The 26,133-nt window shown below is 40.1% G+C and overlaps 1 protein-coding gene across 1 annotated transcript in view; it reads left to right on the top strand.

The window, feature by feature from the left end:
- Window positions 1-26,133, top strand: part of CNTNAP5 (contactin associated protein family member 5) — a 263,702-nt gene that overhangs the window by 125,719 nt on the left and 111,850 nt on the right. The window contains exons 6-10 of the mRNA XM_056496452.1: window positions 1,775-1,959; window positions 5,452-5,595; window positions 15,643-15,907; window positions 18,217-18,366; window positions 19,716-19,887. Of these exons, the coding sequence (XP_056352427.1) occupies window positions 1,775-1,959; window positions 5,452-5,595; window positions 15,643-15,907; window positions 18,217-18,366; window positions 19,716-19,887 (916 nt within the window). The remainder of the gene's footprint in view (window positions 1-1,774; window positions 1,960-5,451; window positions 5,596-15,642; window positions 15,908-18,216; window positions 18,367-19,715; window positions 19,888-26,133) is intronic.

Below are 26,133 nucleotides of genomic sequence, written 5' to 3'. Positions count from 1 at the left end.
AGAACTGTTCAATGGCTAGTTCTGATTCTTCACAAACCCTTTTTTTTTCTTCTTTTTTTTTTTTTTTTAATGTGTATGTGGGTTTTTTGGTATTATTTTTAAGAACAGCCTTCTCAGGAAGTTGTCTTTGGACTGCAGAAAAGGTTTATTTTTGGTTTGTGTCTAATTTTTTTCCATACACTCAGTGATTTAGAGCTGAGCTGAGAATACAGAATTTCAATGATAACATTCTGGTCAAAACATTGTGCACACTGCTGTATGTTTCCTTCTTGAAAACTGTGATTATTCCTGCTTCAATATCTGTAAGGCTATCTGTATGATCATGTTTGATCAGAGCATCAGAGGAAAGGCTGGCTTAATTTCTTTCTGCAGAAGGATGTTTGTTTTTTTTCCTGATGAATACACTGAAGCACTTTGATAATGGTAGGGACTACTGCAGTAGGAGTGATCCTACCCCCTCTCCCAGCCTTACTGCAAAATCTTCACTGGCTTCCTCTGCGGGTGTCCCATGGTACTGGCCCCAGCAGTCTCTGCTGACTCATGTTTCTCAAACTAAGGGGTTTGAGTTGGGCATTTTCCCCCTTGTGCTTAATTATGTTTGTTTTAAAAATCAGTAACTAATTTCCACAGCTGTTGGACTTCATTTTTACGTAAGCTCATTAATTGTTGAATCCCCAAGTTGTGCTTGCTTTCTTTCTTTCCTTCTTTCTTTTTCCTCAAAGATTGGAAATGATAATGTATCATTTTCTGATTTGGGATTTGGATGTTACTTGGACCAAAAAACTACATCCCAAAGCTCTGGGTGGAGAAATCTACTCCACTGAATTGTCCTCTTAAAAATATTTTGTGCTAGGATTAGGATATACTACAGTTAATTATATTATGTAACTACCAGAGGAGATACTGTTGTGAATGTGTATTCTGAGATTAGTTGGGTTTTTTCCTTCAGCTCTAGCCCTAAGTGTACAAAATTTTAGTTATTTCAGGTCCTCCTTTTGCATTCATATGTCATGGGCAAGGGGTTTGATGACTTCTCTCGAATCTGCTTGCATCTTGCTTGCATCAGTTTTGGATCGTATGTTCTCTGTGTTCTGCAGGAATGTAAAACAAGATGTACACTCCCAGGGAGAAGCTCTGAAGTGTTCAGACCTGTAGCCAGCTGAAAAATAGAAGAGTTCTTGAAATTAATGGGTTAGGGCCTAAATATTTTAATGATTTGTGATCTATATTTTGGAGAACTAGGCCAAGTTTAAGAATTTTTATCAGCTGAACAAAACACTCTTATTGCTTCACTGACTTATGTCTTTTATTTTTTTCCCTGTGAAAATGGACAGGTACAATTTTCTTGTTAAAATGCAGAAAGCACAGAGGTGACAGTGAAGTGTCAGGAGTGGTCTGTTAATGTGATTAGAAAGAAGATTTTGGTGCTACTCAAAGGAAGCTCTTAAGCCACCAGACCAAAAAGGACTGGCAGAACCAAGGGTACAGACAAGTAGCAATGCCCTGCTTGCTGCAATGTGTGGGTGGAGCATCAGTAACACCTCCTGTTCATCACAAGGATTTCACAGGGAAAAAAATGTGTTTTGGGGAGGGTATACACACATATATGTGAATAAGAGACCCAAGGAATCTAAGGCAGTTTTGAAAAGGATCTGTTTCCAAGAGCTCTGCCTTGCATCCTGGAGCTCTGCTCTGTGCTTCCCTTGAGTCCCCATGCTCCAGTTAAGAGCCTGGAGGTAACTCTGGTGTCTTCTGCCTCTCTGTGCCACTCCAGGGGACTCCAACCTGCACTTCAGTAACAGCCACACGTCTGTCACCCTGGGAAGCCTCCTGGATGACCAGCACTGGCACTCGGTTCTCATAGAGCGCTTCAACAAGCAAGTGAACTTCACAGTGGACAAGCACACCCAGCACTTCCGAACCAAGGGGGATTCAGATCACTTGGATATTGATTATGAGGTGTGTGAAGCCCTTTAGGTTATAACCTGTGAGCTGAGGTATGAATTGCTGTAAAATGAATATGATAGAAAGCAACCATCCTATAAGCTGTTTCTTTCCAGCAAAGATCATTATTTAATATTTCCTTCCTAGAGAGCTCCTTTCATTCTTTACCAGCATAAACTATGTCAGTGTAACTCCATATATGCCAGCATCAGAAAGTGGCCAATCTCTGTGCAAATATGCATTGCATTGTGTTTGCACTTCAAAGTATGGCAGACTTTGAATAAATGAGAAGTCACAGCCAGGTTTCTAGTCAAATGTTCAGGGAGCAGCTGTGTTATCATTGCCAATATGATTTTAATGGCTTTACTGTGCACCATCCCTGCATTGAATTGAGCATGACTGTGGGAATATTCCAACCCTGAGTTGTCCCTCTATCCAGACACCACTTGCTTGAATTACAGCTCTCCAGATAGTGATGAACAGGTGAAAATTATTGTATTCCTACGAGGAATAGAAGTCCTCCAGAATGCAAGGAAGTTTCAGTGAGCTGGGTTTTTTCTCCCAGGTAGCAAATGACAGGATGAGAGGAAATGGCCTGAAGCTGTGGCAGAGGAGGTTTAGATTGGATAGCAGAAAATCTTCCTTACATTGAACTAGGCTGCCTAGGGAAGTGGTGGAATTCCCTAGGAGTGTTCCAAAGGTGTATGGAAGTGGCACTTGGGAATATGGTCTAGTCATTAACATGATGGTGCTGGGTTGAGTTTTTTTCAATCTTCGTATTCTGTGATTCTATGACTCTCACAACCACCAGCTCTGATCCAGGTCTCTTCACATCTGAGCATGTTGCAGAGCATGCTGATCTAGGGAGCCAGAGCAGCTCAGCAGGGAGGAACTGAGCAGAGGAAACATCCTGCCTGCCCATAAACCCGAGCCTGGTGTCCTCCCCTCTGGTGAGACCAAGGTGTGGCAGAGAGCAGCACAGACAGCAGTTCAGTGCTTATGGATGATAGTAATTTTAAAAGCACCTCAATACCCTTAAAAAACCTTAAAAAATATCTCATCATATCTGTATGCAAGGCAGCTCCTCATCTCGCCATCAGCACGCACCTGTGTGCAAATTGCCCGTGTTCATCTTTATCCCCTCGAGCTCTGCCAAGCCTCCCTTGCCCACGAGGCTCAGGGTCGTGCTTGCTCAGATCCATCCCCCTGCCTGCATGTGTTGAGCTGGCATGGTTCACTGCTTCAGAGTCCACAAGTTTCCCTTTTGCCCTTGGAATTCATTTCTCTGGAAAGGATCATTTTCCAACACACCCAAGGGAAAAAAAGCAGGCAGTTCAGAGGTGGCAGGTGCCTGCTCTCTCCTCCTCTCATCTTCCAGATGAAATTAGTTTCTTTGCATTTCACAAAGCAGGGTGGAGAGAGTGGTACCTGTCCCCTGGTGCTGCTCTACCAAATCATGAGCACATTTAGTAGGGACAGCACTTGAAGCAGTGGGATTCTGCAACAGCTTTAGATTAAACAGTTAGAGGCCAAAACTGTAACTGCTTTTAAGATAGAGTTGAGAAAGGCCAAATAATTGAGTAATCAGTTTTTCTAATTTTAAAATAATAAAATTTTTTACCTCTTGCTTGGTGCCAGTAAGGGGAAACTCAAGTTCCAATGTAATTTGCTGAACATTTTTGCAGATGTTCAAAAGAGGGAACATGATAGAAAAGATCTTCAGGTGTTGTGAATCAGCATCGCAACCAACCTGGCCTCAGACCTTATCCTCTGAGCTTAGTTTGTTTTTTCTCCATTTGCACTGAGGCAGTCTTTCAGTCAAATGTTGCAGCAATTCAGTCTACTGAAAGTTTATCTCAGCACACTTTAGGGATTAAAGGCCTTACTGAGGGTAATAAAATCATTACTTTCGTAATTAAAATTATTACTGATCACAAAGGAAACTGTTTTCTTAATAATACATTGGTGTAATTGATATTGATTTTTCTTCTGATTTTGAAACCCCACTACAGAGTCCCAAAGCAGGACACTTGAAGAATAGAACATAAAAGAAGGAAAGTCTGGTGTTTTAGAAAGAACTAATGATTCTCATTGGGAAAAAAACCAAAAACATTGCTACCAGATAAGCCCTCATGCCAATAACAAACCTGCAAGGGACGTAAAGTAGCAGTCTGTTCACTCCTTATTTCTCTGAAGTGATCAATTAAAACAACAGAGGTGCAAGTTCATTAAGAACTTGTTTTCAAGTAAATGTTTTCAAGGTTACCCAGGGAGATTTCATTTGCTTACATATCCCAGCTTGTTAGGTAGAGTGGGAGGAAAAATAACCCCCAAATTGCCCTTTATTTTTGTAATAATGAATTGAGTAAGGCTTTGGGAACTGTAACAGGGGAATAGGGCTGACCAGGTTCCAGCAGCAGTCAGCATGTAAACAGTGCCACACAGCAGTGCATGCTCTTGCTGCAGTGGATGCAGCAGGATTGCAGGTTCTGATCAAGTGTGGTGGCTGCAGGATGCCAACCTGCTTTGTATCACTCAGAGTGCTGCTGGCTGTGATGGGAAAAATGAGTAAAACTTTAGTGGTACCATCAGTAATGCTTTGCCAGAAAGGTCAGTGGAGTTAATTAGAAATGAGCTGTGACATTTGGAAAATGAAGGTAGGATTATCAGATTTTTTTGGGGTTGTGGGCTTTGTTTTTCTTTCTTTTTTACTCTCTCTCTTTCTTTTCTTCAGAATCTTCAGAATAGACAATCATGCTGTATTTGGGCAGCTTTATTTTCTTAGCCTCTTTGTTCTCCCAGGGCTTTCAGCCCTTCAGTTGAGCAAGGAGCTGGAACCTGCACAGTGTTAACATCTGCCAGTACTTAGACAACCACAGCAGAAATTTTGTGCAAATGTGTAGCCTGCAGAACTTCTCCATTACAAAGCTCAGTCCCAAATGCCACATGTGACTGTTGTAAAGACCAAAGCACAGTGAAATTGCAAGGTGCAAATGGGGTATTTCCTCTGGCTGAAACCAGAACTGCTCAGATGTGCCTGGTGGAAAGGAGTGACTGCAGCTTCCAGGAAAACCCAGAGCTCTGGTGCAGGGAAAGTTTATTCCCTCATCACTCAGAGGTTCCTGAGCACCGTGAGCTGCAGCCTCTGGGCCAGTGGGGCTGTGGGTTGCACACCCTGGAAAGGTTTCTTTATGTGGGGAGGTTGCTGGGTGGCACTAGGTTGGTGTGCCAAGGCACTTCAGAGCTGCTCCCAAAGCAGTGAGCTCTCCATGCCAGAAGTGTTTCTCCAGCAGCAGGAATGCCATGGATGCTGTAATTTCCCCTGAGAGGTGGCCAGGCCCTGCCTCGTGCTCCCAGTGATGATGTTGGTGGGAACTGGTCCTTAAATAATGCCCCAAGTATGTGTGGAGTGGGACTCTGCTCTCTTGCTTTTGGGATGATAATACAATGTAATATAATATATACATATAATATTATAAATAATGCTGTTCTTATTCTTTCCAAAAGCTCAGTTTTGGAGGGATTCCTGTCCCAGGCAAGCCAGGAACTTTTCAGAGGAAAAATTTCCACGGATGCATTGAGAACCTCTATTACAACGGAGTCAATATAATTGACCTGGCCAAAAGACGCAAACCTCAGATCTATACTGTGGTAAGAGGCAGAACCTTTCCTTCTTTGCTTCCATGCTTTTTGTGCTCTCTTGGTGCTGCTGGCTGCATTGAATGAGCAGAGTTCAGATTTGGATAGCTGTGGGGATAATTAGCTCGTTAAAACGATATTGCTGAGGTTAACACCAGCCAGCACTGGCTCCTGTGGTGAGAGTTATTGAGAGACACATGTAGAAACCAGTGCATTTCTCTCATTTTTCTGGTGTATTAGAATTTGCTTGGGGAAGCATTTAAATTATTTTTTTTCAAGATAAAAATGTGTATATTTAATGACATGATAGAAGTCATTGTGATTTTTTTTCCTGGTTAACTCAGATAAAATCTTATTTTCTGAACCATTCTCTGTCACTGTTGGGGAGTACAGCACTAGCAGAATTCTACTTTGATACTTCAGTTCATATTATAGAGGAGAAAAAAATATTCCTGTTATCACTGGAAATAGTTTCCTTTGTCCTGCTCCTTATATTCAGTGTATTGGCAGTTCTGAGAACCATTGACTTTGAAATACTATCTCTGAATGTGGAATGGTAGAGGCAAAGAAAGAGGAACTACAGTCTTATCCAGCTTGATAACATAAACCACAAATATAACTTAACACATAATAATGTCCAGAATTACAGATACATTTAAATATATCACAAAAATTACAAACATTCTATTTTGCAAGAAGAGTGAACTACACTCCCATGAAGCCTTGACAAATTCACCTCTTGCCTCACTTCTACGCTGTACTTTGATAAATGCCTTTTGGCTAACAATGTCTTTGGAGAACAAGGAAATGAAACTGCTTCTGGCTCCCATGGCATCTTGTAGTTTCCAGCAATGTATATGAATACACTGAACCTGAAACAAAGCAAACCAGAAGACCAAGGAAGTTCTTTCTGTGATTTCCCTGCCTAGGGTGAGGCTGAATACACAGGGAGCTGGAAAATGGAAAGGTGATGGGAGAGAAGTTCCCCACTGTGGTGTTGGCAGTCAAGACTAGGATATTCCCCTGGGACTGAGAGACTTTGCTTTAATAATCTTGAGTTTGATTGTTCTGACTGAGGACTCAAAGGCACAGATCTTATGAACTGTGTTAAATTGCTCTTGCCCTCAGTTTCCCTTCTAAAGGGGGGAGCAACAGCCCTTGTCTGCTTCTTAGGTCATTAAACAGCTGGTTGCTTTGCTGGCTGGATAATGGGAAGGCCTTTCTAGAGGAGAACAACAAAGTTTTGCAATGCACTTTTTCTCAGAAGGGCACATTGTCTGGGTATAAGTAGCCCCAAGCAATGAAACTTGTAGTTATGACTACACTTGGTTCAGACCTAGGTGAAAGGTGTAGGAATCCAGCTCCTTCTCAGTTTAAGGTAGCAGAGATGTGCCTCCCTCCTTTAATCTCTTTCACATAAGTGATGATTTAAATGCCATGGTTTCCAGAGGCAAGCTGCTGTACTGCATTTTTCAAGCTTTATGAGCTGCTCTGTGCTGTGTCTGTGACACTTGGGTATGTAAAGTGCATGGAAAGGTTGCCACACTCAGAGTGCCTCATAATCTTAGATGAATATCCACCTATAGGAAATGGGCCCTGTAAATCTGTTTTCCAACATTCTTCATATCCCAGTTATTTCTAGCAACTCTCAGGTACTTGTTGGTTATTCAGGCTGATCCCCTTTCTCTTTTCTGCTCTTCCCACTCTTTAGCAATTAACTTCCTCAAATTAAAATAACTTGTTCTTGTTAAATGTAGTCTTTTGCCTGCCAGAGCTGCAAATTTCATGTCTTTGTAGTCACTAAGGTTGTCTGAAGTGGAAATGTGATGGAAGGATCAGCACAGAAGAATAATTAAATGTAGCATGGACTTGGAACTACTCCTTCCAAAAATGTGTTGTATGTTTGTGTTCTCTTCCCACAAAGAGATCACCTAAGATGGTTCTGCATTGTTAGTCCCTTTGTTTCCTAGCAAAAGATAATTGATGACAAACTGGTTGGTTTGGGATTAAGAAGCCATTAATGCTTAGAGGCATTAGTTTTTGCTTCCAAAGGCAGGCAGACTTCAACACTCACTCTCTGCTTCACTCTGTGTCTTTGTGAATGTTGCCACAGACAGTAAGCCAAACTTGGGGGTTTTCATACCCATCAGCCTTGTGTTTTTTTTACTTTTGACATCTTTCACACAAGCAGGAGAATGATACACCAGCTTTGGAGGTATAGATTTCCTCTTATGATGTCGTTCCTCACCCGTATAAATAATGGTCCCAAACCAGCTGCAGTTAAAGTCAGAGGCAGAAACTAGAGGTTGTCAATAACAGTGCTGTAGTATGTATTGTACTCTTGGGTGGTGGCTGTGATTATCATTCTGCCTGTTCTTTTCTGTAACTCATTTGCAGTTTTCAGACTTGCAATAAATCCCCTTGAGAAGGCATCTCAAGATAACGAGGCAGCCTGTCTCTTTGAACTGGAACTTGCCTTCAGAATTCCATTTTTGTATTGCCTGATACTTAACCCTCCTATATAGCACTGTCTGTTTGGACAGGCTATCTTTCTTCTCTCTGGGGTTTCTGCTGTCCCTGATGGCATGTTGTAGGCTTTGTGGTTTTTTGAGTTTTGTTTTTTTTTGGGTTTTTCGTTTTTCTTTTTTGTTTTGTTTTGGTTGTTTTTTTGTTTGTTTGTTTGTTTGTTTGGGGTTTTTTGTTGTTTTTTTTTTTGTTGTTGTTGTTGTTGGTTGGGTTTTTTGGGGTTTTATTGGGGTTTTTTGTTTGATTGGTGGTTTGATTTTGTTTTGTTTTTTGGGGTTGTTCGTTTGCGGATTTTTGTTCATTTTGTTTTCTCTTCCCTTGATCCTCAAATGCGGGGCAATGATAGGGAATCTTTTATGTGCTTTCCAAGCAATTACTGCAAAAGGCTATGAGAAATCAAATTTCTGTAATTAACCACTGTCATGGCCATAGAATGGACCCTTGGAAGACCTCATAAAATGCTTCAAAATAGTAATCTAAGGGTTTCCCCATTTACTGAATGTTTTCTCAGCACAAGAGAAGTTGAGACTGCTGATTATGAGAAATGGCACAGCAGTTACCCTTCTTGGGCAATTAAGCAGGGGCAAGAAAATATTCAAGAGCCACATTTACAAGAAGCAGCATGGGAATTGTTCTTCACTGAAGGAAATTTGACCTGTTGGTATCTGGGACAGAGAAAGGAGAGATTTTGTGCTTGTTATGAGTGTATGTAGATGCAGGAAGAGATGGGGCAAGTTTTAGGAAGATAAATCCATTGAGAATTGCTAAATGCATCAGGTTGAGGGAGTAGATAAGAGAAAAAATAGCTATAGAATCCTGAAAAGATAGGATCCTTTCCACCAGTGGTTACTTAGTGCTAGATTCTGGTTTCACCTTTAGAAACTGCTCAAATGTGACCTGTGGTGGCGTCTTAAGTTGTTTTTATGCTTCACTGATTTGTGATGCCAAAATAGGAAGTTGTCTAGCTGATGAAAAGAAATTAGGAGGTCATGAAAAGCTGCTGTGTTTGGTCTTCTCAATGTTCCACCCTAGTTACTCACTGAAATTGAGAAAAACACAATCTCCCTTTCTCTTCCATTACCTCTGGCTAATAGAAATTGGAGTTGCATTTTTATTTAGCAGAGCAAACCCTGTGCTGGCTCGAGAGGAGTGCAGGGTACTGTAAGGCAGAAGTTTGTCAGCTCTCAGATACGCTAGAATTTCTACACTGGCCTGCCATGTTGGATGTGAGAGTGACAGCTCAGCACAGCAGGGATGTGGTGACATGTAAATGTATCACTGTAGTGCCTTGGGGAAATAACCAATTGCCAGCATCAAAGAGCAGGGAAAGATACCTAGTGACAGCAGAATGTAAACTCATAATTCATTCTCTTTATAGAGAATCCAAACATGCTATTTTATTAAGCTGATTTGAGATACCTTCATCCTGAGAAGAATTTACTTGTCTGCAAATGTCTCGTTCTACCAAAGTGCTCTGGCAAGTGTTGATCTATCTGTGAACATCAGGCTGGTGATTTGTGAAGGCCCCTCCTAGGGTTTGGAGAATCACCAGTTAGATTTCTTTTCTTATTTTTGCACTCCAATAAGACTACAGTAATATATAAAAAATGTTGAAAGTTTTTACCTGGACATTTTTCACAACTCCTGAGGACCAAGTTGAATAAATTTTAATTGATTTTATTAATAATAAGTTTCAATTATTTAATGGAAGTGCTATGTCACATAATCAAAGAGAGAACTGAATTTGCTGTGTTTTAAATAAGGCAGGTGAACTCAGATTCCAGAAATATTTGGTTCTTTTGAAAACAGATATTTATATTTTCTTCTGTCTTTCTATATGCTCTCTGGGTCTTCAGAGGATTCTCCTTTGCATTCTACCTGCATTATGCAAAGAAGTCTATATAAATAGCATTAATTCTAAAGTCCTATTTTATTGTTGCTGAAGGGTATAACAGGATTATTTTGAAAGAAATTAAGTGTGTCACCTCAATTGAGGTCTTGAAATAAAGCCTATTTAAATGACATCTTTCCCATTGATTTCAGTTGGCTTTTTCCACAATTCCAAAGAGTTTCAGCGTGCAAATGTATAATCCAGCACATAGCTGCATTAATAAACTCTCTTGATAAAAAATTTCTTTGTGTTAGGATTTTGATAGTTGTGATGACAACAAGTAAAGCAAGTCTTTTGGGAAGGCAGACCATACTTTTTAAATAAGATTGGATGACATGCAGAAAAAAATGACATGTTTCTAAGCAAACAAGGCCTTTTTTGAGAGTCATCAGAATTCAGCAAATTAGAGGTTAGAAACAATTGCTGAGGGTTTCATTTATTACATTATCTGGATAGTCAAATTGAATGAGTAGGGCAGTTAGTGCCTGCTGAGCAGAGGAGGATGTTTCAAGGTGGGAGGTGATAAGGCTGTTAGTCCCTGTAGGAAAGGAAGAGATGGCTAATTATTGTCATAGGAGTTAGCAGGGGATAAGGAAAATGGAACAAAATGTAATTTTCTGCAAAGCCAAGGCCTTAGTACATTTTTTAAGGTATTATTCCAATTGGTGAGGCCTTAGGAACTCTTTGGCACTAGGCATAACAGAGGGGGGCAAGCTGAGCCCATCACAGTCAGGAGCCTGGATTGTGTGCAGTTCACACCAACCATTTCAGCTGGTGTTGTGCTATGATACACAGATAATTGGAATTTAAAAGAGCAACATCTGTTAAAGGAAACTAATGCATTAAAAAAAAAGAAGAAAGCTGATAGGAATTGCATTCTATACACTTTTCTATTTTAAGGTAGATGTGGTTCTGTTTTCATAATAATAATAATGAAGAAAAAAAATCTTGCTGCTGTGTTTTGTTCCAGGCAATAAAAACTAATAAGCTGTAGATCACTTTACCTTGAAGTGGAGCAAAAATTGGACTTGGACTGTAATAATTTGCCAGTTTGATTTAAGACATCTATCTCATTCACTTCTAGCAAGGTGAATTTGAATTTTGGCTTCATTCCTACTTGTTGCTTAAAGTGAATATTCCCCTTCACCAGGAGATTGGCTATGGGTGATGTCTTGGGAGGAGACATAGCCAGAACAGCTGATCCAAATTGATCAAAGGAATATTCTGCACCAAAAAGTTTGCTCAGCCATAAAATCAAGAGAAAAAGGAAGGGAAGAGGCATTTATTATTGCAGAGCAACTTCTATACATGCTGAAACCCTGCTTCCTAGGAAGTAGCTGGGCATCCACCTGCTCATGGAAAGTACAGATTAAGTCTTTTGTTTTCCTTTGCTTGTGCTTGCAGTCTTTGCTTTTGGTTTAATAAAGCGCCTTTTTCTTGACACAAGAGGGTTTTCTTCCTTCATTTTCTCCCCCCACTTCATGAGGAGTGATAGAGGGCCTGGTGGGCACCTGGCATCCAGACAAAGTCAGTACATGACAGAGAGAAAATATTAAATGGTCATTTTTTTCTGTGTTTGTGTGTGTTTCCTCCTGTGGTCTTTTTACCCCCTTTTCCTGTCTCTGACAAAAAACGATGTAGAATGTTTCCAAAATATTTCTGCATTTGCTGTCATCTTTTGTCAGCATCTCTTAACTGTTGCACCATGTAATAAAACAATAATGTACAGTTACTATGGGCATAAAAATGGTAAAATCTTTTGTTCTGCTTCTGGCCAGTGACACAGCTTAGGAGTCTGAGATAAAGAACATCTGGAAAGGTCCAGCCAAGCATTTAATCCCTGATTCTCTCATGGTCATAATGTTTCAGTTTTTTCTAAGCCTTTTCTATTTTGTTAATTTCTCTCCACTGGGAATATTATTTTAATGTTAGAAAACCTTAAATCAATGTGATAAACAATTAATATTTTAGTGGAATTTATGATACCTGCAGTAGGTGTAGATAGGGCAGTTCTCTGTGATGAGATTGTTTATCACAGGGCCATATTAGTTTCAATGTAACTTGGATCAGGAAAGCTTTCAGATTTCCATTTTGAAATTTTTCTCAGAGGAACAGAAACCCATCTCAGAACAGGAATTTCTGTTCCCCTGCTCCTGGGATGGACTGGCTGCTCGCTCAGTGCACCCCTCCTAACAGAGGGAACACCATCCACCTTGGTGCTCCCATATCCTGTTTGAAGAGAGTTTGCAGCAGTATTTCAGAAGGCTGGAGCTGGTATCTCACTTTGATCTGCTTTTCATTTAGTGTTCAGTGTGGCCTTGAGAAGTATTTGAAATATGTGGGTCTCCTGACATTTTTCTGCTAGAGAGAGTTAATTTTAAAATAGGACTTGAAGGAATCTCCCTCATTCTCAAAATCCAGTTTCTCAGATCTGAATGCCAATTTTTCATCTTATCCTTTTAAAACTGCATCAGAGGTCACCTTCTCCTTCTGTTACTCTCCTTGTAAATTTGTCTGCAAACTCAGTCTCTTCACAGCTAGAAGTAGTTCTCCAATTTTCAAGCTGTAGAAATTCTTGCCAGTTTACCACATTTATATCTCAGCCAGGCCTGGGATCTTAGTCCCTTTACCTGTCATATGAAATAATCCTTTCTAATCCTCTAGAGAAAGCAAGATACCCTTTTTATTGGACAGTATCCATAGAGTGATTAATGAGGAAAGTTTAAGTGCCCATTTGATGCTCTAACCTGCAGGTAGAATGAGAGCTCAGAAATACTCATTTATTGTTCTTCCTTTTCAAGCTGTGATCTTGGCCTGGATCCTCTGGTAGGCTAAGTGCTGAGAATTGCAGTGCAGCTGTCAGTTTGAGTAATTTCCCAAGTGCATATTATTTTTGATTAGTATTCTCTGAGACCAAGGAGGATGTATAAGGAACTTCATACCAATTGTCCTGACTCCAGTGTTATCTTCTCTCTTCATTGAACAGTACATAGTACTGCATGAAGAAAGGCCAGAAAAGACTGAAATAGTTCATTAAAGTTATACAGATTTTGTTGAAGTCCCACAGAAGTCACTGGAAAGTCTCCAGTCAGTTTTGGATGTGGTTTATGGCTCAGAGGATATTCTATGTAATCCACTTTTATCCTCATCACTTAGCAACTGTGTTCTTCCATTCTCTTTTAATAGGAGAGGCTCTGGTCCTTCTTTAAAATGCTGTAACATGCTGCTGCCTGTTCATTCAACATCTCACTTGAACAAGAACCACCTCGAAAGCTTTACCCTGCCTGCAGAAATCTGGGCTGCTTCCACTCTTTTCTTAAGACAGCTGTCATGGCAGCCAGTGAAAAATTGCAAGTATCTCCATTGCATTTTTAGGTTCAGAAGTTTTCTCTTGTGAGAACAATAAGAACTATTTTGTAAAGATTTCACTGCTTGTTAGAGGAGTTGTTAATCAGTCTGGAGATGGACTCAATGGAATTCTCAAATGCCACATCATAGCTAGAGTTTCCAGCAGCTGGGTAGAGCTGAGCATCTCCTTTATTTTCTCTAGGGATTAGACTGTTCTTATCCCATTTCCTAGCCAATGAGCTTTTACTTTTCAGTTAAATTGAGTTCAATTATAAAATCAAGTGTCTGCCAGAAATCTGGCATATACCCTGGAGAGTTCCAGAACTCCTGCCAATTAAAGCAAAATGCTCATGATTAGATGGAGGCTTAGAGGGAGCTGTTTACTTTTCTAACTGAGACCTGCTAGAGTAATTTGAGAATAACACTCATGGCAAATTTAACAATTTTTGTAAAGAGAACCTATCCCACTTCAGTGGACAAATGTTTTTCAAAGTAACTGTTGTGTATGTCTTTTTTTCAGGTTTTCATGTTATTGTCTCTAGAAAGGTAGACAAGTTGGTCAGTGTAAGCATGGTAGTAACCAATGTTGGTGTGTATTAACTACATCATCTGGCTTTGCTCTGGAATGTTGCTTTAAGGTGTTTCTCTCCTAAATTATTCAGATTCATTGATGTAAGTTCTTATGGCATCAGTTATTTTACTCTTTTTTTTCGTTTTATTTTTCACAAATCCTGGCTAGTTTTCAGCTCTGTCTGCAATTAATTTTGACCCTTACATCATAGAGATCTCAATTTTTGAATAAGAGTAACAAAGATACCTCATGAAAAGAACTCTCCAAAAGACAGACACACCTCTTGTCTGTTTTCCAAATGCACATTTAATCCCATTTACACAGAATACTGCAGCACAACCTTTGTGTATTTCCAGTTGCCTGTTCTTATGGCAGGTGGAATGAGACCTGCTCTGCTTCAGTTTAGGCAATGGAGAAGCTAAAGTTTAAGTCAGACTTCAGAGCTTGAACTCTGACCAGGTGAACCAAGGAAAGAGATGTGCAGGTCCTGTTTGTATCTCCCAACATTGGCCCTGCAGTCAGCACTCTCTGCTGATCATGTCTCAGGACAGGACTTGTGGCCTGAATTTGATTAAAAACTGAGGTAGAAATGAAGCAATAACAATAGCAAAAAAAGGTTTGTGTCATCTCTTCATGTGGCAAATCCCAGCAGGTAGTAGAAAATTTTAAAGGCTGAGACCAAATATCCATCCTACTTCCCATCTGACTAATGTTCAGTGGAGTTCAGATAAGCTTTGGATTATATCTCAAAACACATTCTAATATGTTATACCCATGGGTTCCTTTTGCCAAATCTGGTAGGTAGCATTCTGAACCAAACAGGTACTATTCATATAGCTCCACATAGATAAGTATCTTTCAAGCATTGTTTCATCCAGTGATAACTTTGTCTATTTCTGGTTCCTTATTTTCCATTTGAAAAATAAAGACTGGAAAGACATTTGAAAGTGATAGGAAGCAGTTCCATCACCTGTCTGAGACTGCAGAGAGGAATTCCCCAAGCTCCATGCAACTTCCCGCACATCCATCAAGTGCTGTTCGTTATAATTATCCTGTTAGAGTGAGGTACAGGCTCTGATGAGAAGTGCTATCATGGAGAAAGCCTTACACTCTGATGTTTTTATCAGATTACAGTTGGTATTTCACAAAGCAGCCAAGTTCAAGGCAGCTGGCTGCAGCAGTCTCCTTTGAAAGACGTGGCTCCTTAAGTGCATCCTGGCTTTGTAGGCTAAGGTTTTGTATCATGGCCTGATTGACCTGGTGGGGTAATCTACAGTGGCTGAGCAAACTGATGGAGCCATTTCTTCCACCAACTGCAGTGATACTTGTGGTGCAGATTCTGCAGATTGCTTTGAGTAAATGTGCTTTTCTTCTGGGCAAATTGAACCCTTGATTTCAGGGCTGGGTGACTGAGATAATCAACTAAGGTGTGACATTCATAAGGACATTTGGTTACATTTAGATCCTTCTAAGAAGTAAGGTTTTGATTTTTGATCCTCAATATTTGGGCTAAAAGTAAAATTTTGAGGTTAGATATGTTTTCCCAGCAGGGACAGACACATTTCCTATTGATTTCCAAAGGTATGTGTGTGAATAATAATACCCATTTCAGCCTTGAGGGTGATTAGAAATCCAGTGAGCTTATTTAACTAAAGATATTTTGGGATGGCTGAAAAAAATGTCATGCTGATTATGTTTGATTTTTTTTTTTTTTTTTTTTCAGGGGAATGTGACCTTTTCTTGCTCAGAACCACAAATTGTTCCTATTACCTTTGTGAGCTCCAGTCGAAGCTACTTGCTGCTCCCCGGCACTGCTCAAATTGATGGTTTGTCAGTCAGCTTCCAGTTCAGGACATGGAATAAAGATGGCTTGCTTCTGTTCACTGAGCTGTCTGAAAACTCAGGACATCTCTTGGTTTACCTCCATGGTGGGAGATTGATGCTACTAATTCAAAAGGAGACTGAGAACCCAGTGGAAATCACTGAAGGTGTTTATTTTTTTGTTTCCTTTTACTTGTCTCCTTCTAAAACACAAAGGTTCAGCTCCATGGGATGAAAGGATCAAGCAATAAGGAAACACCCAATCCTCCTTTCTCTTTTAAATTTTCTCTTGCTTTCCACTGGTAAAGCTGCTCTGTACAGCTTGATCTAAGCTTGGAAAATTGGCATTTTGAAATCTCCAGACTCAATCTCACTGACAGTTAGCTGAGCCTCTCTGTTCTTAAGCAGTCACACTCAATTTTCTTTAGGCAGGTCACATGAAGACCTTCCTGTTCCCATCTTCAGACTGTGCTGAAATCAGCTGGGAGTCAGTTCAGCCGCAGCCTCTTTCCCCAGCAGAAGTTAAGGGAGCCTCAGAGCTGATTTTTTTTCTCTGGCTGTAGCTTTGGACTCCCCCTTTATGCTACACTCAGAAGAGTGGCTGACCATGGGCTTCCTCTCCTTACACTTCCTATTAGACTTCCTTACCCACTTTACAAGTTGCTTTGTGTACTGAAGCTGGTGGGATGCAAGAGGGAAAAATAGGGCTGCCTCTGTGATTTAAAATTTGAGAGAATAATAATATAATGGTGATAATAATAAAAACAATAATAATATATTGTCTAAAAAGGCAGATGTTTAAAAACATGTAATATTAAAATATTCCCTGTACAGACTAAAAGAGGGCAGATGTATCTATTAAAAGAAGCAGAGATAAAAAACTGACAGAGTTGTCAAAGCAGAGCTGTTCTGTATGCGTGTTTCATTCTCCTTTATGATAGAAAATGAGGCAGCCCTGCATTTATCTACTCATGTAGATTGCTACAGCCATAGCTTGCTGCAATTGAGCCCTGAAAACTGAGATTCCAGCCTTTATTGCAGTCCTAATTAAATTGTTGACAAAGCTGAGACAATGTCAATATTTGGTTGGGTGTGTTTGTTTTTATGTAGTTCTGAAATTATGAACCTGGGTCCAGCCTATCAAAAACATGCTAAATTAGCTACTTGTACTTGGGAAATATGCAGAAAGTGCATGTGCCATGTTCTGCAGATGTCAGGTACAATAAACTCATGCTTGCTCAAGAACGGACCAATTTTTCCCCCAAATAGGATCTATTTCCTCATGTAATAGTTTCAAACCTTAAAATATTCCACTTCAAAATGCACTTGTTCTAGTTGAAAAATCATCCATTTTTTGCTGGAAAACCAGCCTCTAATTCTATGGTAATTGTACATGTGTTAACAGCCATTACTGAGTAAGTAGTCTCATTTTGAAATTCATGATGAAATGGCTTTACATATGCCTAACACCCACTGTTTTTTTAAATTTTGTTTTGAACTGTTCTCACACCTCTTTGTGTTCCTAAGTGCTTGTTTGTTTTCTCTGAAAGCAACATTAACAAAAATATTCTGTTAGGGTGTGGGGTAAATACTAGTTGTCTGTGCCTGATCTCTGTGACTTCAGCCTGATGGTAGAATATTTTGAACTGTAATTAGGTTGTTTTTGATCTGCACCTCTGTGTGTGGGTTCAGAAACTTGCCCACTGATTCTCAAGGCTATCAAAACAGAGGATGTGGAGTTTCTCTGTAGCTCTGGGGTGGTATTTCAAGAGCCAGAGGATTCAGCACTGATTTTCAGAATAAGCAAACAAGAGAGATTATTTCCCACTTGTCAGGAGTGTCTAGAAGAGAAAGAGACTCAGCCTTTAGAGGTTCCTGGTCAGAGCAACAATTGCAGTTCTCAGAACACCCATGTAGAGCCCAACCTCTGTATATCCTTTGATAGTGCTGTGTGCTGCATTGGTGCTGGAAGGTTTTAAGAAACACAAACCCTGCTGGAGTCAGATAGCTTTCAGATTGGAGCCTGAAAACAGGCTATGAACATCTCACTGAATCTAATCCTCTGCAACCTCGTGCATGTGTTTAGTGCCAGAAGCTTGGTGGAGAACTCTGCACACTTCTGGACTTGTAAGCTTTTGCCAACAGGCTAAAGATAAACATAAACACCCCCAAAATGGTAACAGTGTGCCACCAGAAAGGTGAAGGATTGGGCTAGCTTGATGAATGCCCTCAGTAGTACCAGGTTAGATTAAAATGTGGGATGACCTACTTAAATACTCTCAAAACTTCCCTTTTCCTGGGCCCTTTCTTCCATGCCAGCTTGTTTCCAGAGGTAATGAGTTCTTTTCAGCTACAGCCCTCACTTTGTATAGCCCAACTGCATATTTGTGGACACAAGATGAAAGCAAAAGGAGATTTGAAGAACACAGTTGTTTCCTGCACATCTTTTTTTCACTTTGCACATGTTTTCTGCCAGGCACCAGTCTCCACGACGGGCTCTGGCATTCTGTAAACATCAATGCCCGGAGGCACCGCATCACCCTGACGCTGGATAACGACGCTGCCACCGCCAGCCATGCAACCACTGTCTCCAGGATCTACTCTGGGAACAGCTACTATTTTGGAGGTGGGTCTCAGGGAGGTTTTTGTGAGGCAGATCCTCAGATGCTCAGCATTGAGCTCTCCCTAGGTGCACTGCTTGCAGCTAAGAGCAAAGGTAAGGACCAGGCAGCAACTGGCAGAACCAGAGGACAGAGTCTCAACCTGTGCCAGGGGAGATATAGGTTGGATATTAATAAAGTATTGGAATGCTTTGCCTGGGGAGGTGGTGGAGTCACCATTCCTGGATGTATTTTAAAAAAGACTGGATGTGGCACTTGGTGCCATGGTTAGTTGAGGTGTTAGGGCATGGGTTGGACCTGATGATCTTGGAGGTCTCTTCCAACCTTGTTATCCTGTGGTTCTGTGAATGATTGAATTGCAGTGCATTCAGCACTATGGACAGGTTGAAGGGTGTTGGTCAAGCCTGGTAGAGAGAGAGCAAGCAGAACTGCAAGCAGAGCTGTAAAAGGGGTCCATTGGCAGTGGTATTTAATGGGCACCTATATCTATCTGACATTACATGCAAATCTGCAAAGCTGTTTTAACCATGAGTGGTTTTGGTTTATTTTCCTGGTTAAAAGGCCTTAGAATTATTAATGTTATCAGCATTCCTGTAGATAGTACTGTTCTGATCAGGCTCAGTGACTTTTTGGAGCTTAGGTGACATACGACTCAAATTTTCAATGATATTTATGTACAATGCTCTTGTGGAAAATGAAGGTGGGTTTAGCTCCATTTAGAAAATGGAAAAAAAGTCTTGAAAAATACTATCTTCTGTTTTTTGGAGTGGTATGCAAACACTGACTTAGAGGGACTGTCATTAACAGTCTTTTAATCTAACACATTTCTGTGTAGTGCTTACTGTAGTATGGTTCTGATCTTGATGAACCCTGTGGACACAGCACTAAGTGAGGATATACAGGAGGCTTTGGATCTCAGAGCTTTCTAAATACTGGGGAAGTTCAGATACAGATGGCATTTTTGCTGCCCAAAGATTTCATCTGCACACTGCTTCAGCAGCAGAATTTAACTCAACATGATTTTACATTTTATACAACTCTTTTAACAACTCATGTTTTAGTTGCTATCAACTGTGGACTTTGAAGAAAATGAAAAAATCACATTTTGATTTTGTTCAACACAAGCATGTCTCACAAGGTGAAAACCTCATACTGTGATACTTTGAATGGCTGGCTTCTTTTTTTTTTTTTTTTTCATTGCCCTAACTGGAGGATTTATTACACAGGAGGTTGCATAGCAGAAAGAATAAAAACATTTGGAATAATAAGCCTCTGAGTTCTTGCATCAGAAAATCCCAGCAGAAGTAGTTGAACATTCCAATATTCTTCTCTGCCTCTTCTCTTTTTTCCACAGGGTGCCCTGACAATTTCACCGATTCCCAATGTTTAAATCCCATTACTGCTTTTCAAGGCTGTATGAGGCTCATCTTTATTGATAACCAGCCCAAGGACCTCATTTTAGTTCAGCAAGGCTCCCTGGGGAATTTTAGTGATTTACACATTGATCTGTGTGGCATCAAAGACAGGTAATTATTATTTCCTCTTTCTTGTATTTGTTCTTTTTTCATCCTAGTGGTTTATAAATACAGGTTGCATTAAGTGAAAATTCTAATCTGCCAACATTACAGATATTAGGCATAATAGAGCTACTAATAGAAAATACTGCAACAAAGATAGGAGGACTGGAGGGGAAATGGTTTCAATTACATGAGGCTCTCTTCACGTTGACTTGTAGGAAATAGAGTATGCAAATTCAATCAAACTATAGATTGGTGAAAGGATTAAATTTTATGCATAAACAACATTTGATTGCTTTGAAGTTCTAGAGGAAATGAAAGAGAAGAAAAAATTAGTTGATTCATCAGAACATGTCATACCCTTAATATATAAGCTGGTTCTGCTTACATCAATCATCTATAATTTTTCTTGTTAGCCATTACAGCACGTTCATGATGAAGATATGGTACATCTCATGTGCAATACTGCCCAGCCAGTGGGACAATATAATGATGGAATGCCAGAGAAACATTTCAGTTTAAATAGTGATCCACATCCCTCCTAAGATGAAACCTGACAGGAGCCCCAGATTTTCTCATAAACAGCAGAGAGAAAATAGGAAAGCAATTTTTTTTTAAGTATTTCATAATACTCTTTTGCTTTCTATGGATTCTTAGTGTCTAATATTTTTGAATCATTTATACAAATGTCTACTTTGAAGTTATTATGTGGAATAGGGGGTTCTGTGATTTAGTTTTTTTTTTTAGGTTTTTTTAGTTTTTTTTAGGTTTGGTTTTTTTTTTTTACTCTACCTATGTTCTGAAAAGTAGAAATGGAACTGCTGGAAATTTAGTGTTTCAAATAGTTTGGAGAGTATTAAGGATATTTTGGAAATGCATTAGAACTGCAAGCATTTAATGTATTTTTTCAGACGTTATTTTGATGAAGTTGGCAGCTGATTTCCATTATTCCTTCCTGTAGGAGGGATCAGCCTGCTGGAGCTGCAGTCTTTTAATAAGTGGGCAAAATGTCTGTGATGCAAGACCTCTGTGCTCATCTTTGTATGTTCATTTTTGTTGATTTATACGGAGAAATTACTGATTTGGCTGATCAAATCTCTTTCCATATTTAATGATGACTGAATTCACTTGGTGGGCCTGAAATGGTAGATGGAATTGATGGAATTCTACCCTTCCAAGGTAGAATGGAAAAAGATGCAGCAAATTTTATAAAAGGAAGCAAAATATCATCTTTCCTAGGAACTGAGAGAGAGAATTTTGATATTTCTTTGGAAAAACAGACTATTTAAGATCAAGTGAGCCACTTAAAAGCACTTTGTGTAATTGTATGTTGAAACAAAAGAGAACTCTTCTGGTATAATGCAGAGGTGCTGTGGGACATCTCCAGTGCCTTCACTGTCACCAAGTCCAGGCTATGTGCAACTCAGTGGTGCTACTGAAAATATCTTCTTTACCTTTGGTGTCCCAAGGATGATGAGCATTACTCTGTGATCATGCCATAAAATCATTTAGGGCAAAGATCCAAATATAACAAGAGTGGGGCTGTTTGCATAATGCCACCTTTCTTCTTAAATATACCAATCACACAGACAAAGAAAAGTTATGTGTGATCTAATGAAGGACCTGGGGGTGCTGGCTGACAAGCCAGAGTGTGCCCAGGTGGCCTCACTGCAGTTACAGCTTCCTATAAGGGGAAAAGGAGGGGCAGGCACTGATCTCTGCTCTGTGGTGACCAGGAGCAGGACCTGAGGGAATGGCCTGAAGTTATGTCAGGGGAGGTTTAGGTTGGAAGTTAAAGTTCTTCACCCAGAGGGTTTTTGGATGCTGGAACAGGCTCCCCAGGGAAGTGGTCACAGCACCAATCCTGACAGAGCTCAGGAAGAAGTGTTTGGACAATGCTCTTGGGCACATGGTGAGACACTTGGGGATGTCCTGTGCAGGAACAGTAGCTGGACTGTGAATCCCTTCCAACTAAGCATATTCCATGATTCTGTAATTCTAAGATTTATTGCTGTGTGCACTGTAAAGCACACGTTTTTGTAATTTTAACACGTGGGAATTGTGTAGTTTAATTAACATGTAAATGGGACATTTGTCTTAGTTATCTAAGCTAAAAAACTCTTTTGAGGAATATTCCTCTATTTAGAAGCAGTTTATTTGTTACAGGCTTGTAGGCCAAGCTCATTCAGACTTGGACTCTGAAAGCAGTGGCTAGGCAGCTCACTGCAACTTGTGCCTGCTCTTATAAAGAGAATTAATGACTTTATTTTGGAAGATGATAAACTAGGATGACAATGCCAGCAGTACATTTTGGAGAGAGAATCCAGTTGTGCAAGCATATAATGCATACTCCCACCCACATACCCTGGGATTCTCTGTCTCAAGTGATGACATTCCATTGATTTAGATGGAGCCATCTGAAGGACTGAGCCTTAATGTCTCATTCTAGTATTTGAATAATATCTGTGCTTAAATGAACTTGCCATGAATGCCTCCTGTCCCCTGTATTTATTATTTTCATTATTCAGTAACTATTTCTTAGGAAATAAATGAGAGTTTATCCTTACTTCCATTCAGTGACTAGGGAGACAGTTCTTTTGGAGAACAAGTGAACATGATCCTGTTGCTGAACTTTCTGTGAGCTTGCAGCTTCTGTTGGAGACATCCAGAGGCTTCTGGCAGCCTTAGTGATCCTGTGAACAAGGCTACCCTGTAGCCACTCTGGTCCTGTTTGAATAGGCAGTTCAGGAGGTATCTGTGAGAGCTGAGTTCAGCAGGTAGAACAAGACATGGCAGGGTCTTGAGCAATATGGGCTGTCCTGGTGATGGAAGAAGGCTCACTAGCACCATCTCCTATTAAGGCACTGCTTTTTGTAGCCCTCAGTGCAGTGCCAGCATCACTGATGTCCCTGCTGCTGAATATCAAGTTAATGTCTGAATTACAGTCCTCTTGTATGGTACCTGCATGTTTTCCTTAGGTGACACATCCTGTATGGGACATCCCCAATCTGCTCATGTCAGGGCAGTGTCTGCTCCACAAGCCCTGCAAAGTATTCCCTTCTTTGTCTGCTTCAAGACAAAGCTGCTCCTGTAAAATGTTGCCAATGCTTTATGGAACAGGAAAATAAAATTTGTAGAAGGAAAAAAAATTTCTAGTAGCAATGTGTGTGTAGAACTCTTGGCATTATCCCCACTGCCTGCCTTCTGCTAATCCAGCTAATTCTTCTTCTTTTGTTCTAGTATGCATGTTTACTATGATTAACCAAATACAGAGTGCTCAGTCTTTTCTGAGGATGTTTCAACCTGTGGTGTTTGCACTGCTCCTGTTATGAAGTGTTAGAGGTCTTGCCTGCAGAGCATCTATCCCCCTCCCAAAAATTAAGACAATATTAAGAAAAATTAAGACAATATTGTGCTTAGCCATGGAGATCTGCTCCTTCTTTAAAAAGGAATAGATTTCATTTTGTCCCTTTTTTTTTGTTGGCTTTTCAGGATTTATACTCTGTTAGGAGTGCACATTAGGACTTGTTTGCTTTGCACTGAGTTAATAAGTCAAAAAACACCGTTTTGTACACCATGCTGGCATTTCCCCTGCATGGCATGGTACAAAGCAAAAAGTAACAAAGCAGAGATGCCTGGAAGTGAAGGTGCCATGAAGTCCTTGAATTAAGAGACATTTTGCTGGGGACAAAAGGAGCTATCTTTAAACAGTCTTTTGCAGCAGGATGTACACTGTGTTGACCATCTCTGACCAAAAGCCATCTGATATGAGCCTAGACAAAAAACAAAAAAAAAAAAAAAAAAAAAAACAAAAAACAAAAAACTAACTAACAAACAAACAAACAAACAAACAAACAAAAAAAAAAGGAGATTCTCTTTGAATTTATTTTCAGTTCAGTGTGATATAGTCCATGGCTGTAGGAACCATGAAGGTGTTTTGGGCTGGTTTTTTTCAGGAAAGAAAGTATCTTCTGGGGATAACATATTAAACCTAAAAACTTCCAGGAGAAATTCTAAGGCAGTCTAATGAGAATGGAATAATGCCTTTTGTCTTTGGCCCTTAATCTGCAGGGAGGAGGATGTCAGTGTCAAAGGATGGGGAGGTGGCAAGCAGCATAAAAAATGTGTTTGCTTATAGATGCAGTAAGTCAGAAGGGATTTGCTCCATTCTCTTGATGCCCACTAAGCCTCTAGCTCTAGGTGTATGGCTCCCTCCTCCACCTGCAAGTTAAGGGCTTTACAAACACAACATGCACTTTGCTAAGTACTTTGACTCTAGAGAAGAAAAAATCCAAAACAGCAACATACAAGAAAATGTCTTTTTCCTAATTGTTTTTTCACTTACTCATTTCCCTCTTCAGTATTTTCCAGTGTTTGCAAAGACTTCTTGACCCTGCCAAAGAGCCTCCTGGACTTGGGTTAGGGATGCAGTTAGAGACTTGCTGTTTTCTTCATGTGGTGTTTTATCCTGTTGGCTTAGAAGGAAAACATACTTGAAGCCATTAGCTTGATCTAGCCAGGAGCCCTGAGCCACAGTACTGATACCAAAATACTAGGCTCTTGTCATCTACAGCCTTAATTTTGAAATTTGGGATTACTGGCAGCTGGACAAATTATGCAACAGAAATCAGCCAGTGAATAAAACAGGTGGGTGAATTTGTCCAAGTGAGGAGTAGCAGGGGGATGAGCAAACACTGTTTAGTCAACACTAACCAGGCTTCCCACTTTGTTTTTTAGGTTTGCTAGCAGTAAATTTCTGTTCTCCCTAAAGATATACAGAGCCCAAACTGTTTCTTCAAAGGCTTCCTCTAAACAAAACAAAAACAAAAACAAAAACAAAACAAAAAAAAAAAAAATTAAAAAAAAAAAAAAAAAAAAAAAAAAAACAAAAACTAAACCCACAAAACAGGACTGGAAAACATCCCTTGCAAAGAAAGGTTGACTAAATTCTTTAACCAGAAGAGATTGCTGACAGAGGCAGCATAATGGTCTTAGGTGCTGAAAGGGAATAATCATCCTTTCTGCCCAGGATGTACAAGAGAGCTGCTGGGGCACAGATTGCCTGAGGAGACTGTCAAGCCTCTGTCACAGAGGCTTTAGGAAAAGTCAGATGAGTCTGTGAGAAATAATGAACATGGGTGTGGGTGATCCTGCCTTGGGGTGTGAGCATGGACTGAGTGATCTTCCAAGTTCCCTCCAGCTCTGTTGCATTAGTTCAGGCTTTTCCTGCAGCTGGAACAGCTGGGCCTTGTTCTTGCTTTGGAGGTTCTGAAATGTCAACAATAATAGTGCATAAATTAAAAATAAAAAGTAATAATTATAAAAAACAAAACAAGTAAAAAAAAAACCACCAAAAACATGGGATAAATATTTCAGGAAATCAGCTCAGAAAGTCTCAGGCCTGTGAGAAAGCTCATTTTAGTAGATGTATCTCTTAGACAACCTAAGGCAGTGCTGCAGCTGTGAGTAGGGACTGTGTAGCCCAAAGTTAATGTTTTTGGGGTTTTTTTAATAACCTGACGTATAGAGATATATATGAAATGGGAGAGAAGGAGCAGCACTTCCTATTCATATGTCCTGATTTGCTGTTTTTGAGTCTAAAAACCACATTATTCATTTTTACAACTCAAAAGAAAGCTATGTGATTGCAGAATTTATTGCTCTGGGGTTTTTTTGCGATATCTTCTTTGCAAATTTCATGATGTCTATAATGGTTGTTAAACTCCATTATGGTTAATGGTGTTTTTTCCTTTGATGAAAAGAAAAGTAACCTGATTCCCTTCTACTTGTCTCCTTGTTTTCTTGAGATCCTGTGGCTTCTTGGAGGTGCCTGTCTCTCTTTCAGATGTTGTATAAATGTGAGAAGTTTGGAGAAGGCAGGGACTGAGGCACTGGATAACTAGAGAAGCATCTTCCCCCTAGTAAATCAAGATAACGGCTCTGTATGGATCCCTTCACAACCCTTTACTTTAGTTGCTAAAAGATGAAATGCAAATCCAGTTGGATGTATTCACTGACCTCCTCCTTGGCCTTACCAGCCTTTTGCAGGGAGTGTGTCCTGTCTGGGCCACTCAGAGGAGTGTGTGCAGCTCTGACTGCACAGTCTGTAAGTCTGACATTCAGCCCTCATAACTCTTTCTAAACTGACACTCTGTTCTTTGGTGTGCTGCAAACTCTTCTCTACAAGGAGAGATGAAACAGGCTTGGACTCTTCAGCCTGGAGAAGAGAGAGCTGGGCAGAGTTGTGTGATGAGG

This window comes from Oenanthe melanoleuca, chromosome 7, assembly GCF_029582105.1.
Source record: "Oenanthe melanoleuca isolate GR-GAL-2019-014 chromosome 7, OMel1.0, whole genome shotgun sequence".
NCBI lineage: Eukaryota > Metazoa > Chordata > Aves > Passeriformes > Muscicapidae > Oenanthe > Oenanthe melanoleuca.
Note: the sequence above shows the minus strand (reverse complement) of the source record. Positions and strands in the feature narration are given on the sequence as shown.